This window comes from Podarcis bocagei (genome assembly GCF_964188305.1).
Source record: "Podarcis bocagei genome assembly, chromosome: 12".
Taxonomy (NCBI): Eukaryota; Metazoa; Chordata; class Lepidosauria; order Squamata; family Lacertidae; genus Podarcis; species Podarcis bocagei.
The window spans coordinates 60,952,493-60,967,519 of record NC_138137.1 but is presented as its reverse complement, the minus strand read 5'-3'; the positions used below and the strand labels follow the sequence as shown (position 1 = coordinate 60,967,519).

The 15,027-nt window shown below is 50.7% G+C and overlaps 2 protein-coding genes across 3 annotated transcripts in view; both read right to left on the bottom strand.

Annotated features, from left to right (window-relative positions):
- The window catches only part of LOC308569548 (uncharacterized protein), a 54,167-nt gene that overhangs the window by 15,290 nt on the left and 23,850 nt on the right, over positions 1–15,027 (bottom strand). The window lies entirely within an intron of this gene.
- On the bottom strand, positions 1,692–14,842 carry LOC308569602 (uncharacterized protein). The gene is made up of 4 exons (XM_081163722.1): positions 14,773–14,842; positions 5,055–5,209; positions 3,048–4,104; positions 1,692–2,993 (listed from the first exon to the last, which is right to left on the bottom strand). Exons 2-4 carry the CDS (start codon positions 5,185–5,187, stop codon positions 2,546–2,548), a joined length of 1,638 nt encoding a protein of 545 aa, XP_081019848.1. The 5' UTR covers positions 5,188–5,209; positions 14,773–14,842; the 3' UTR covers positions 1,692–2,545.

Here is a 15,027-nt window from a genome sequence, read left to right as displayed (position 1 = left end):
ATAAAAACCACTGTTCACAGTGGTACAACAAAGTAAAAACACTTTCAAAACATTTTAAAATATGTAAAAACAGTTTTGACATTTGCTGCAGCAGCACCAGTGTCCTTAAAGCTGTGACGATAGTGAGTGTGGGCCCCGCCCCCTAGGCCTGGTGGAATTGGCCTGCAGGAGGGAGCGGCCTTCCCCAGCACTCACAATGGCAGCAGCAACAGCTGGGTTTATTCTGGAGCTCAAATTCTGAATAATTGTTGCTACAGATAATTTTCAGAAAGAGAGATAAGTTTCCTTTTCATCTATATTTGTATGTTTTATATTAAGATTCCTTTAATTTGAATGAAGGAGGACACACATAGGAGGAGGACAGTTTTCCAGTATTCACGCGTTCCAAGAGACAGGAGACTTTTTTGTTAGGAATCATGACAACGGAAATCAAGAAGTCAAATAGACCATTATTTATGTATGCCACAACTGCTGCCAGGATTCTAATTGCGAAAAGTTGGAAAAGCGAAACCATCCCCTCAAAACTCAAATGGCAAACCAAATTGCTAGCATACTTACAGTTCAGGGCCGTGTTCAGAAAGTGGTGGTGGGGGATGAGTGTTCAGACCCCTGGGCTCTCACTTGTGGGATACCTCAGGGTTCTGTCCTCTCCCCCATCCTTTTCAACATTTACATGCAGCCGCTGGGAGAGATCATCAGGGGGTTTGGGCTGGGTGTTCATCAGTAAGCGGATGATACCCAGCTCTACCTCTCTTTCAAATCGGAAGCAGTGAAGGCGGTGAAGTTCCTGTGTGAGTGCCTGGAGGTGGTTGGAGGATGGATGGCGGCTAACAGATTGAGGTTGAATCCTGAAAAGACAGAAGTACTGTTTTGGGGGGACAGGAGGCAGGTGGGTGTGGAGGACTCCCTGATCCTGAATGGGGTAACTGTGCCCCTGAAGGACCAGGTGTGCAGCCTGGGAGTCATTTTGGACTCACAGCTGTCCATGGAGGCGCAGGTCAATTCTGTGTCCAGGGCAGCTGTTTATCAGCTCCATCTGGTACGCAGGATGAGACCCTCCCTGCCCGCAGACTGTCTCGCCAGAGTGGTGCATGCTCTGGTTATCTCTCGCTTGGACTACTGCCATGCGCTCTACGTGGGGCTACCTTTGAAGGTGACCCGGAAACTACAACTAATCCACAGTGCAGCAGCTAGACTGGTGACTGGGAGCGGCTGCCGAGACCACATAACACCGGTCTTGAAAGACCTACAGTGGCTCCCAGTACGTTTCCGAGCACAATTCAAAGTGTTGGTGCTGAGCTTTAAAGCCCTAAACGGTCTCAGCCCAGGATACCTGAAGGAGCGTCTCCACCCCCATCGTTCTGCCCGGACACTGAGGTCCAGCTCCAAGGGCCTTCTGGTGGTTCTCTCACTAAGAGAAGCCAAGTTACAGGGAACCAGGCAGAGGGCCTTCTTGGTAGTGGCACCCGCCCTGTGGAACACCCTCCCACCAGATGTCAAAGAGAAAAATAACTACCAAACTTTTAGAAGACATCTGAAGGCAGCCCTCTTTAGGGAAGCTTTTAATGTTTAATAGGTTACTGTATTTTAGTGTTTTGTTGGAAGCTGCCCAGAGTGGCTGGGGAAACCCAGCCAGATGGGCAGGGTATAAATAATAAATTATTATTATTATTATTATTATTATTATTATTATTATTATTATTATTATTAGCAGCAAGGATAACCAGAGCAGTAAGAGGAAATACAATGCAAGATGGTAATAAAGAATGGAAAGTAATCAAAGAATATCTTAAAGATTACTGTGATAACAAAAGCTTTATGGCAGATAATAATAATATTTTATTTATATCCTGCCCACCCCAGCCGAAGCCGGGCTCAGAGCAGGTAACAACAGTATATCGAATGAGTCCTTTAATATAAGGAAATATTGGAGAAAACTAGAACCAAAAAGGAGAATGTGAGGTGTGTGAGGGCGAAGATTTAGGAAACTGTAAACAATTTAAGTTCAAAATAGTACAATGAGTATAGTCGGAAGGCTTTTCTTTATCATAAATAACATCATTTTCTATTCTTCTGCTTTTTCTCTCTCTTTTCTTTCATTTATACTTTTTGTGTATTCATAATCTGTAATGTTTGAATGTAATGTTTTATATTGTATGTATTTTTAAAATTTCGGTATAATAAAGGTTTAAAAATTATCTAAAACAGGAAGATACCTGTTTCCCGAAGCTACCAGCATGACTTTGACCAAACTGCGGGAGGCAGTGGAAGACAGAGGTGCCTGGTGTGCTCTGGTCCATGGGGTCATGAAGAGTCGGACATGACTAAACGACTAAACAACAACAACAAAAACAGGAAGAGGGGGGAGGGGCCTGCAAGGAATGCAGGGAAGGAAGGATCTCTCAGGGTGGGAGACGGGGGAAAGAGGGGGGCACCTAGGGGAGAGCTGGGGGAGCCTGCCTTTCTATGGGTTGATAAATGATATGATATATATGATACAAAGGTGATAAAGGGTATTTTTAGTTATTCTCCCCCCTCCTTTTTTTTATACACTTGTGTTTTGTAAGGGTTGTTTAATAATTTTTCCTTTTTTCCTTTTTGGTTCTCCCTCAGTGTGAATTCTTTGATGGGAAGTGAGATAGATCCCCTGACTGAAGCTCTTCCCACATTCGAAGCATTGATAGGGTTTCTCCCCTGTATGAATTCTTTGATGGGAAGTGAGATTGGTGCTTCGACTGAAGCTCTTCCCACATTCGAAGCATTGATAGGGTTTCTCCCCTGTATGAATTCTTTGATGGGAAGTGAGATTGGTGCTTCGACTGAAGCTCTTCCCACATTCGAAGCACTGATAGGGTTTCTCCCCTGTATGAATTCGTTGATGGGAAGTGAGAGATGCACTTTGACTGAAGCTCTTCCCACATTCGAAGCACTGATAGGGTTTCCCTCCTGTATTAATTCTTTGATGGGAAGTGAGATATGCACTTTGACTGAAGCTCTTCCCACATTCAAAGCACTGATGGGAAGTGAGACCATCCTTCCGATTGAACCTCATCCCACATTCCAAGCACTGATAGGGTTTCTCCCCTGTATGAATTCTTTGATGGGAAGTGAGACCATCCTTCCGATTGAACCTCATCCCACATTCCAAGCACTGATAGGATTTCTCCCCTGTATGAATTCTTTGATGGGAAGTGAGATGGGAGCCTTGACTGAAGCTCTTCCCACATTCCAAGCACTGATAGGGTTTCTCCCGTGTATGAATTCTTTGATGGGAAGTGAAAACATCCTTCCGGCTGAAGCTTTTTCCACATTCCAAGCACTGATAGGGTTTCTCCCCTGTATGAATTCTATGATGGGAAGTGAGACTGTCCTTCCGAGTGAAGCTCTTTCCACATTCCAAGCATGGATAGGGATTCTCCCCTGTGTGAATCATTTGGTGGTAAGTGAGCTTTGTCTTCCAGCTGAACCTCTTTCCACATTCCAAGCACTCATATGGTTTCTCACCTGTATGGAATCTTTCATGGGACACGAGTCCAGCTCTGTGAGTGAAGCTCTTTCCGCATTCCATACACTGATATGGTTTCTCCCCTGTATGAATTCTATGATGGGAAGTGAGACCGTCCTTCCGAGTGAAGTTCTTTCCACATTCTCTGCACTGATACAATTTCTCCCCTGTATGAATTCTTTGATGGGAAGTGAAAACATCCTTCCGGCTGAAGCTTTCTCCACATTCCAAGCACTGATAGGGTTTCTCCCCTGTATGAATTCTATGATGGGAAGTGAGACTGTCCTTCCGAGTGAAGCTCTTTCCACATTCCAAGCATGGATAGGGATTCTCCCCTGTATGAATTCTATGATGGGAAGTGAGACCGTCCTTCCGAGTGAAGTTCTTTCCACATTCTCTGCACTGATACAATTTCTCCCTACACTTTGTTCTTTCATGTGAAGTGAAGCTATTCCTCCTAACGAAGCTCTTTCTTTGACGGGAGGTGGACTGGGAGCACTGATGGATGTTCTCTCCACACTCTGAATATTTATATGACTTCTCTGCTATGTGTATTCTGTTCTGGTCCCCCTTGTTCTTCTCTTCCAATTCATCACCATCTGCAATGAAGAGAAAAGCTAATTAGAGCCTCAAAAAGAAATGGTGCTCCAGAATATTGAACAAAGTCCCCCCCCACCTCACTGTGAGGCTTGAGAGTGCTCTGTTTCAGCTTCAAGCGGACATCCTTGAAGTCTAACTTAATGCCATTGTTGATGTGTGGCATGTTTGACCCCCCCCCATCATTTCCGCGTGCCTGCGGGTCATGTGACTCTCTTGAAACCGGTGGGGCCACACTGCCAGCATACTGTGACAGGGGGGCAGATCACACAGAAGCATCAAATGCTGACCCCTCCCCCAGCAATGCACTGCCATGTTAGTGTAAGTCATGCAAACTCTGCATCGCTGTCCTGGACCCAAACCCCACTCAGAGCGAAGGGGACATGGTTCACATCCATTATTGAAGCAAGTTAATAAATGCTTATGATAGAGGAAGAACTGGAGGGAGTTAGGTGTGAGGCCTTACTATAGTTTTCACTGCCTTTGTTGATTGGTATTAACTGACATACTGCTTGGCTTTAATCTGGGATAGATTTTGTTTGGCTCAATCCTGGAATCCACTACATCTCAGAGGTCAGTCAAATGCAGACAGAGCCAAAACAGACCTCACAGAAGTTATTTCAACTTCCCTAAAAGCTCTGAAGCCAATATTGAAGAAGGCCTGGAGCTTCAGTCAAGTCTGGTCCTTGTTTAAAAAGGCATAACTAGATGGAGAACATTCAGAGAGGAAAGAGTTGATATCCCTCCATTCAAGGTTCACAGTGGGAATGTTAAGAATCCCAGACAGAATCCAAACAGCGGAGGTTCAGGCAGGCAGGTGGAGGAGCCTGAAAAGGTGCTCCCCTTCTCCATCTCCATCTGCCTGTCTGCCTCCCCTCACCCCCAAGCTGAACAAGCTCCAATATCCGGCTCCATCCATCCACGTCTGCATCTCCACTCTCCTGGAACTCACCAGATCTCTCGGAGGTCCCTGAGAGGGAACACTCAGAGGTTGTGGGGAGGGATGTGGGAGACAACCTGACCGGGTCAGCCGTCCATCTTCCCCCTTCCATCTTTGCTAGCTTTGCAGGATCCGTCTCTTTCATCCTTCCTGATGAGTCGAGGAGCCTGGGAGAGAGGAAGAAGCAAAGGGAACCTCAGAGGCCCTGCAGGGATTCTCCTGCCCTAGATATTCTCCTGCCCCTGGAGAAGCACAAATGGGGCAGCCCCTTCCCAACAGAAACCCTTTTCCTAAACATCTCCAGTGGTTCCAATTTCACCTGTTTGCTCCTCACCCCACTTCCTAAGGCTGGCATGGTCTGCACAGTAGTGAAAAGAGAGTAGATCCCATTGAACTCAGTGGGGCTTATTGGACAGAACTTGGTGGCAAAACCAGTGGCGCCCTGTCCCCAATCCTGAAAACTGCAACCCCAGAGCATGGGCAGAAAGTAGACAAGTAGTTATTACATGTGGATGCCCCCATGCTAGGTGCTTTGAATGGAGAGCCCAGTTCACACTCTGAGCTCTCTCACTGCAAGCCAGGCAGATGTTGTTGTGGAGTTTGGAACTGACAAGAGTTAAAACTCTGTGGTGTCCTGTATCTGGGAGGAGCTTGACGCAGACAAGTGAGTCAGAGCCTGTGTCGCTGTTCAGAAGTGCTTTCGATTCAGCCTGAGACACAGCTCAGCTGCAGAGAGGCAGTGTGTGCTTTTGGAGCACGGGAAAGATGCCGGAAAGTTCTGATGGATTTACTGCTTTGTAAATAAACGCTTCTAGAGATAAGAACCGGACTGTCTTTGGACTTGATTTATCCCTCATCTCACACGGACGCAGGACCGCTGCTACTCTGTTCCCTGCCAGGTCAGCCTCAAGCCCCAAAGCAGAGCTGCACAGGGGAAGCGCTGACTGGACGTAGGAATTATTTTCCCCAAAGGTTATGGGGGTTCCGCATTTCCTGACAGGTGTGAGAAGGGAGGAAGACTGCCAGCGTTGCGTTGCTGAGAGCTCCTGCCAGGAAGGGCAGTGAGGAATCCTGGAGAGTAGAGCCAAAAGCCAAGAGGAGGCTGATGCTTCGGAGGTCCAGATTGCTGGCAACTTGTGAGTACGCTTAAAGCCCCGGTGGGAGGAAGATGGCTGCTGCTCAACAGGGCCATGAGAGCTTCAGCATCCCCTTCAAAAGACTGAATGGGGCCAATTGGGAAGCCTGGAGTAAGCGCATGTACTACTGGCTGGCAGAAAGGAAGCTTTGGGAATGTACACAAGCCGGTCCAGTTTTTGCCCAGCCCAGTGAGAGGTCTGCAGGAGCAGTGCACGCTTGTGAGGCAGACGTGGCTGATGCTCTGGAGAGAGAGCAAAGGTGCTAGCCATTTTAAGGGCCAGCGTTGATGCTTGGCTGTTGCCAAAGCTGCAAGGGAAGAAGCCCTGGGTCGTGTGGCAGGCACTGAAGACGGCATGTCAGGCCGCAGTGAGAGCACCAAGCCCAGAGGGGGCTGGGACTGTTTTGGGAAGCTGTTTCTATGCTTCAACACGTCTGTGTGATGGTCCTGGAGAGAGGCTGAGAGCTGGGAAGAGGAAGGCAGTTGCAGACCGTTCCTCAGGCAGCTGGGCACCCAGGAGTGGGGGTGCAGGCCGTTCCAAGAGCTCTGGGAAAGCCAAAGTCTCCAAGAGTTGTTTGTGCTCTGAGGCGAAGTCCAACAGTGAATGGCATTGTTCTGCAGAGGTCCAGGAAGGCACCGGCTGGAGAGGAATGTCAACAAAGCAGATAAGCAGTGGTTCCAGGGCTGGTTCCCAGCAAAGACGTGGGAAAGCAGCAGGCCAGGAGAAAAACAAGGACAAGGTGTCTTATCACCCCACAGCTGTGATGGTGCCTCTGGGAAACTGCGAAAGCCTTAGTCGGGGGGAGGCTGTGGCCATGGCAACCGGTGGGAGTGCGAGCACCGCCATGGCAACTTTGGAAAACAGCCAGAGAGACACTTTATCTCTTATAATCGACTCTGGAGCGTCTCATTGCCTCGTGACTTCCAGAGGGCTCCTGAGGAACTGCAAGACAGTTAAAACTGGACGCTACGTCACATTAGCAGATGGGTCTCAGAGACCACTGACTGAAACTGGGTTGTTATATTGTTCCTTTATAGATCACGAGGTGCAAGCTTTTTTGGTTCCAGAGCTTGCACATTCTCTTTTAAGTGTATCAGAACTTATGGCTGCTGGGTTTGATGTTCTGTTCTCTAACGATCTGTGTTCCTTCTACAGGGATGGGAAGAAGATCGACAGTGTTGAGAGGAAAGACAGGCTCTTTCTGGTGGAGATGCCCATTGAAAATGGGACTGTTGGTAAAATGGGGCTGGTGGAAAATGGGGCTAGTGGAAAGTCCATTAAAGACGCCCAAGTGCAGTGTGCAAGTGTAGGCAACACACCATATTTCTTACTGCATCAGAAGAAACCGAAAGTGGACTTTCTGCGAGTGTTTGGCTGTGAGGCTTGGGTCCTCATTCCAAAGGCTATGTGCAGAAAGGGTGAGCCAAGATCTAGGAAGATGATCTTTGTAGGCTATGAGCCGAGTTCAAAGGCGTGGCGTTTCGCATACCCTACTGGCAACCAGTCTAAGCTGCTTATTAGCGGCAGTGCTGAGTTTTGCGAGCAGAGTGGGTGGAAACGTCTTCACGGGAACCCGGATGTTCTGTTAGACTCAGATGAGGAAGAGGAGGAGGACGAGTCTGAACCTGTTGCTGAGGTGCACAGTCCACAGCCACAGAGTCCAGAGCCGGGATCTCCAAGGCAGAGGCTCCGAACCTCTCCAAAAGGGAGTCCCAAGACCCCTCCACAGGTCTCTGTCAAGTCTGAGCCAAGGAGTGAACCATCCTCGCCAGCAGACCCAGCTGTGCGGCCAAAAAGGCGCAGCAGGTCAGAGGGGGAAGTTTCTGACACAAGGGATGGTAGGGTTGATCCAAGTGAATCAGGTGCAGTTCCAGAGTTCACGCCGAGGAGGTCAGCAAGGTCAACCAAGGGTAAGCCTCCTGAAAAGTATGAAGCCACTAGTGTCTGGGTTGGTGTGGCTAGATGTGAACCTGAATCCTTTGAGGATGTTCAGAAGTTGCCTCAGGAAGAAGCTAGCAAATGGCGTGAGGCGATGCAGAAGGAGATGAACTCAATGGAGTCTCTTGGTGTGTTCTCACTCACACAGCTGCCGGCTGGAAAGCAAGCTGTGAGTTGCAGGTGGGTTTACCGACTTAAACCCACAGAAGCTGGAGAACCACAGTATAAAGCGAGATTAGTGGCCCGAGGATTCACACAGAGGAAGGGTGTCCACTTCACAGAGGTCTATTCGCCGACCTCGAGGGCCGAGACTCTGAGAAGGTTTTTGGCTATAGCAGCACAGAGAGGTTGGAAGGTGAACCATTTTGATGTAGATGTCGCCTACCTGAACTCAGATCTCCAGGAGGAGTTGTACATGCTTCCTCCTCCAGGGTTTGAAGGCAGTGAGCCAGGCGTCGTGTGGCGGTTGCACAAATCCATCTATGGATTACGCCAATCTGCCAGGAATTGGAATATGTGCCTACATGAAGCCTTAGAAGAGCTAGGTTTTAAGAGATCTCTTGCAGACAGTTGTCTTTACATTAGAGATTCAGGCTTGAAACAGCAAGTGGTTCAGGTGTTTGTTGATGATATCTTGATCATGACACAGACAAGTAAACAGGTGGAGAAGTTTGCTAAGGAGCTTGGAAAGCAGTTCAAGCTCAAGCAGCTTGGAGACGTCAAGTCGTATTTTGGCTTAGAGATCACAAGAGTAAGTGATGGAAGCTTTTTGCTTCGCCAGAAAGGTAACACTGAACAGTTGCTTGAGAAGTTCAGGATGTCTGACTGTGCAGGTGCCAAGTCACCCATGGAGGCTGGATACGTGAAGGAGTGTCAGCAAGTAGAACTCGTTGTGTTCGAAAATACTGAACTCTTTCAGTCAGCTCTGGGTAGTCTGCTGTATCTGTCACAGTGGAGCAGACCAGACATTGCGTTTGCTGTCAATCTGCTCAGTAGAGAGGCTTCAAGTCCTAGTGTGCAGGCCTGGAATGGTATTAAACGGGTGCTACGTTACCTGCAAGATACCAAAGATTTTTGCCTCAATATGTCAGCTGAGGGCGGTGTCAAGCTGACCGCATGGGTAGATTCGGATTGGGCTAACCTTGAGGACCGCAAATCAGTGTCAGGCCTAGTGGTGAAGTTTGGGGACTCAGTGATTGGGCGGAGGTCCCGGAAGCAAAGTCTCATAGCGCTTTCGTCTACTGAAGCTGAGTTCAGTGCGCTATCAGAGGTTTGCAGAGAGCTGGAGTTCTATGTGTGTTTGGTCGAGGAAATCTGTGGAGAGCATGAAGACAATCAACCGTGCCTCAAATTGAACGAGACGGGGCAATTCAAGGCGAGGACCAAACATTTGGACATACGTTTCCGGAATGTATGTCAGAGCGTTCATGAGGGGCTAGTTGCTCTGAAATACTGTCCCTCAACCAAGAACCTCGCTGATGGTTTCATAAAACCATTAACCTTCCAGAAGCACGAGGAGTTCTGTGAGGGTCTGCGTATGGGAAGAGCATTGTTGGCTATTGTCCCCAGATGCAGGACAAGAGGGGGTGTGGAGTTTGGAACTGACAGAGTTATAACTCCGTGGTGTCCTGTATCTGGGAGGAGCTTGACGCAGACAAGTGAGTCAGAGCCTGTGTCGCTGTTCAGAAGTGCTTTCGATTCTGCCAGAGACGCAGCTCAGCTGCAGAGAGGCAGTGTGTGCTTTTGGAGCACAGGAAAGATGCTGGAAAGTTCTGATGGATTTACTGCTTTGTAAATAAACGCTTCTAGAGATAAGAACCGGACTGTCTTTGGACTTGATTTATCCCTCATCTCACACGGACGCAGGACCGCTGCTACTCTGCTCCCTGCCAGGTCAGCCTCAAGCCCCAAAGCAGAGCTGCACAGGGGAAGCGCTGACTGGACGCAGAAATTATTTTCCCCAAAGTTGTGGCCCTATTTGCCTCTGTCAGGGGTTGCCTAGGGACCAAATCTGTATGTGGAAGCAGAGGAGCTGGTGATGCCACATTTCTGAAATATCATGAGACGAATACACCACTCCTCCTTAGATATTGTCTGTGTTTATACACAACCTTCGCAAGTCTCCAGTCTCAAAATGTGGCCCCCACCCTGGCATGGAAGCCATCAAAGTATAGATCTTCCACATGTCCTAAATCTGTAGTGTTCTTAAGAACACCAGGCATGTATACCCTTTATAAACTCCAGAGGTGAGCTTTACACTCCTCTTCTGACAAGATTCCCAAAGGCTGAGGGTAGCTTGATAAAACTAGCCTCTTTTGAGACTGCACCTATTTCCATTTCTTGTTTATCAAAACCCACAGATGCTCTGCTAGATTCTTCCAGAAGGTTTTACAAGTACCTATCAGGATGGTTAGAATTTTATTACAGTCAGCCAAAAAGGATTTTATGTGTTCCATGTCCTCTGTTAATAGTACAAGCCACCCAGTGACTGATAATCCCTCCTCATAAGGTTGGGAGAAGGAGTCTTTTATCCTTGTTTAGCATTTCCTGAGGATAGATCTGAAATTTGCTTTCACATTAGTTCGTCTACTTGTTTAGCTTGAATAGGGGAGAGACATGTTTTGTTGCATCTGGGACAGAGGAAGTGGCCCAGTTGTGCTGCTGCAGATGCAGAAGAGCTTTTCTTCTCCCTGTGCTCCTCCCATGTGCAAATGTTCCCATCTGGCTACAGCCTCTGTTAACAAATCTGACTTATCCCTCAATCTGAAGGGGGTTTCTTTGCATGCCCAGTTTTCCTTGACCCAAAGCTCCCTCCCTAAAAAGGAAGCAGCGCCAGGATCCAAAGGAAGAAGATAAGTCATGTCAGACTAACCTGATCTCGTTTTTTGACAGAATTACAAGCCTGGTAGATGAAGGGAATGCAGTGGATGTAGCCTACCTTGATTTCAGAAAGGCATTCGACAAGGTGCCCCATGATATTCTTGAAAAGAACATGGTAAAATGCGGTCTTGACTATGCTACCACTCAGTGGATTTGTAACTGGCTTACTGACCGAACCCAAAGGGTGCTCATCAATGGTTCCTCTTCATCCTAGAGAAGAGTGACTAGTAGGGTGCCACAGGGTTCTGTCTTGGGCCCGGTCTTATTCAACATCTTTATTAACGACTTGGATGATGGACTCAAGGGCATCCTGATCAAATTTGCAGATGACACCAAACTGGGAGGGGTGGCTAACACCCCAGAGGACAAGATCACACTTCAAAACGACCTTGACAGATTAGAGAACTGGGCAAAAACAAACAAGATGAACTTTAACAGGGAGAAATGTAAAGTATTGCACTTGGGCAAAAAAAATGAGAGGCACAAATACGAGATGGGTGACACCTGGCTTGAGAGCAGTACATGTGAAAAGGATCTAGGAGTCTTGGTTGACCACAAACTTGACATGAGCCAACAGTGTGACGCGGCAGCTAAAAAAGCCAATGCAATTCTGGGCTGCATCAATAGGAGTATAGCATCTAGATCAAGGGAAGTAATAGTGCCACTGTATTCTGCTCTGGTCAGACCTCACCTGGAGTACTGTGTCCAGTTCTGGGCACCACAATTCAAGAAGGACACTGACAAACTGGAACGTGTCCAGAGGAGGGCAACCAAAATGGTCAAAGGCCTGGAAACGATGCCTTATGAGGAACGGCTAAGGGAGCTGGGCATGTTTAGCCTAGAGAAGAGGAGGTTAAGGGGTGATATGATAGCCATGTTCAAATATATAAAAGGATGTCACATAGAGGAGGGAGAAAGGTTGTTTTCTGCTGCTCCAGAGAAGCGGACACGGAGCAATGGATCCAAACTACAAGAAAGAAGATTCCACCTAAACATTAGGAAGAACTTCCTGACAGTAAGAGCTGTTTGACAGTGGAATTTGCTGCCAAGGAGTGTGGTGGAATCTCCTACTTTGGATGTCTTTAAGCAGAGGCTTGACAACCATATGTCAGGAGTGCTCTGATGGTTCCTGCTTGGCAGGGGGTTGGACTCGATGGCCCTTGTGGTCTCTTCCAACTCTATTATTCTATGATTCTAGGTCCTGCCTGGTAAAATCACTTCAGTCTCAGTCAGCTTTTCAATTAATAAAGAAGAGTGTATTTTATTTCAGACACAAACAAAACTTTTACAGCATTCCAAACGTTGTTGCTCTTTACTTTCTTAATCTTATGTTCCTCTCTCTATCTCTTCTACCTCCCCACACTCAAGAACCCACGGTCCTAACTGTCTCTCTATTACCAACTGTCTTTCCCAACCAGCCAACCCACAAAAACCCTCCAACTACCCACCAACAACTCCCAACCAACTCCTCCCAGAACTGGTTTTATAAACCCACTGACTCCACCCCCCCTGGGTCCTGTCTGTGCAACCTATTTAACTATTTCCCCTCCAGCACACTCTCATATATGTTAACGTCACAACCTGCCACCCAAAGCCCTCTCCCTCTCCCCCTGTCATTGCCTCATCCCCTTCAGGACAAGACCTTGGAGTCCTTAAAGCGGCTTTGCATCCTCTCCTCTTCTCCACGGAGAGCAGCGGCCCAGAAGGAGCCCCAGGGGAAGCACCTGCCCAGAGAGACCTGAGCTGATCTGGAGGAGGATCTGGCAGGGGGGGGGGAAAGGCTCTGCCAGGAGCAAAGGGGGGGGCCTGGCAGGGGCTCCCCCATTGCAAGGGGGATTCTGGGCATGCCCTCCCCCCCAGAACGACTTGAGCTGATCTGGAGGAGGATCTGGCAGGGGGAAAGGCTCTGCCAGGAGCAAAGGGGGGGCCTGGCAGGGGCTCCCCCATTGCAAGGGGGATTCTGGGCATGCCCTCCCCCCCCCAGAACGACTTGAGCTGATCTGGAGGAGGATCTGGCAGGGGGAAAGGCTCTGCCAGGAGCAAAGGGGGGGCCTGGCAGGGGCTTCCCCATTGCAAGGGGGATTCTGGGCATGCCTCCCCCCCCCAGACCCCTCCCAGAGCGACCTGAGCTGATCTGGAGGAGGATCTGGCAGGGGGAAAGGCTCTGCCAGGAGGAAAGGGGGCCTGGCAGGGGCTTCCCCATTGCAAGGGGGATTCTGGGCATGCCTCCCCCCCCAGACCCCTCCCAGAGCGACCTGAGCTGATCTGGAGGAGGATCTGGCAGGGGGAAAGGCTCTGCCAGGAGCAAAGGGGGGGCCTGGCAGGGGCTCCCCCATTGCAAGGGGGATTCTGGGCATGCCCTCCCCCCCCCAGAGTGACCTGAGCTGATCTGGAGGAGGATCTGGCAGGGGGGGGGAAAGGCTCTGCCAGGAGGAAAGGGGGGCCTGGCAGGGGCTTCCCCATTGCAAGGGGGATTCTGGGCATGCCTCCCCCCCCAGACCCCTCCCAGAGCGACCTGAGCTGATCTGGAGGAGGATCTGGCAGGGGGAAAGGCTCTGCCAGGAGCAAAGGGGGGGCCTGGCAGGGGCTCCCCCATTGCAAGGGGGATTCTGGGCATGCCCTCCCCCCCCCCAGAGTGACCTGAGCTGATCTGGAGGAGGATCTGGCAGGGGGGGGGAAAGGCTCTGCCAGGAGGAAAGGGGGGCCTGGCAGGGGCTTCCCCATTGCAAGGGGGATTCTGGGCATGCCTCCCCCCCCCAGACCCCTCCCAGAGCGACCTGAGCTGATCTGGAGGAGGATCTGGCAGGGGGAAAGGCTCTGCCAGGAGGAAAGGGGGCCTGGCAGGGGCTTCCCCATTGCAAGGGGGATTCTGGGCATGCCTCCCCCCCCAGACCCCTCCCAGAGCGACCTGAGCTGATCTGGAGGAGGATCTGGCAGGGGGAAAGGCTCTGCCAGGAGGAAAGGGGGGCCTGGCAGGGGCTTCCCCATTGCAAGGGGGATTCTGGGCATGCCTCCCCCCCAGACCCCTCCCAGAGCGACCTGAGCTGATCTGGAGGAGGATCTGGCAGGGGGAAAGGCTCTGCCAGGAGGAAAGGGGGGCCTGGCAGGGGCTCCCCCATTGCAAGGGGGATTCTGGGCATGCCCTCCCCCCCAGACCCTTCCCAGAGAGACCTGAGCTGATCTGGACGAGGATCTGGCAGGGGGGGGAAAGGCTCTGCCAGGAGCAAAGGGGGGGCCTGGCAGGGGCTTCCCCATTGCAAGGGGGATTCTGGGCATGCCTCCCCCCCCCAGACCCCCCCCAGAGCGACCTGAGCTGATCTGGAGGAGGATCTGGCAGGGGGGGGGAGGCTCTGCCAGGAGCAAAGGGGGGCCTGGCAGGGGCTCCCCCATTGCAAGGGGGATTCTGGGCATGCCCTCCCCCCCAGACCCTTCCCAGAGAGACCTGAGCTGATCTGGAGGAGGATCTGGCAGGGGGGGAAAGGCTCTGCCAGGAGCAAAGGGGGGGCCTGGCAGGGGCTCCCCCATTGCAAGGGGGATTCTGGGCATGCCCTTTCCCCCCCGACCCCTCCCTCCCTCCCAAAGAGGAAGCAGCGCCTGGATGCAAAGGAAGAGCAGAGCTGCAGACCTCACCCCCTCCCTGGGAGCAGGACCCTCTTCTCCCAGACTTGGGGGGGGGGGTCTCCCCCTGCAATTCAGAAGCAGAACACCCACCCCTGCAGCTCTGGGACCCCCTCCTCCCCCCAGGCACCCCAAGGGGGAAGAGAGAGGAGGCTTACCGGATTATTCCCAGAAGGGAAACCGAGGCAGCTCGTGGAGGAGACCAGAGATGCCGGTAGAGACTGGGCACGGGGGGGTGGGTGGGGGAGGAATCTGCTCTGGAGGACCTGCCCCCTGCTGTCTCTACTTCCTGTGCTCTCTAGGATCCCAGCTCTGTAGAACCCTTCGCAAGCTGAGCACAGCCCGCTCTCCGCTCCCCCTCCCTCCCCGAATCGGATGGTCCGGGGCATGTGCAGAGTTCTCTGTGATTCTCG

What these genes read in the sequence shown, in the direction of transcription:
- LOC308569602 (XM_081163722.1), bottom strand. Translation starts at nt 5,187, where the DNA reads ATGAAAGAGACGGATCCTGCAAAGCTAGCAAAGATGGAAGGGGGAAGA. An exon ending in AGGGACCTCCGAGAGATCTG is followed by an intron (nt 4,105 to 5,054) that starts GTGAGTTCCAGG and finishes TCTTCATTGCAG; the next exon opens with ATGGTGATGAATTGGAAGAG. An exon ending in TGCTTGGAATGTGGGATGAG is followed by an intron (nt 2,994 to 3,047) that starts GTTCAATCGGAA and finishes ATGTGGGAAGAG; the next exon opens with CTTCAGTCAAAGTGCATATC.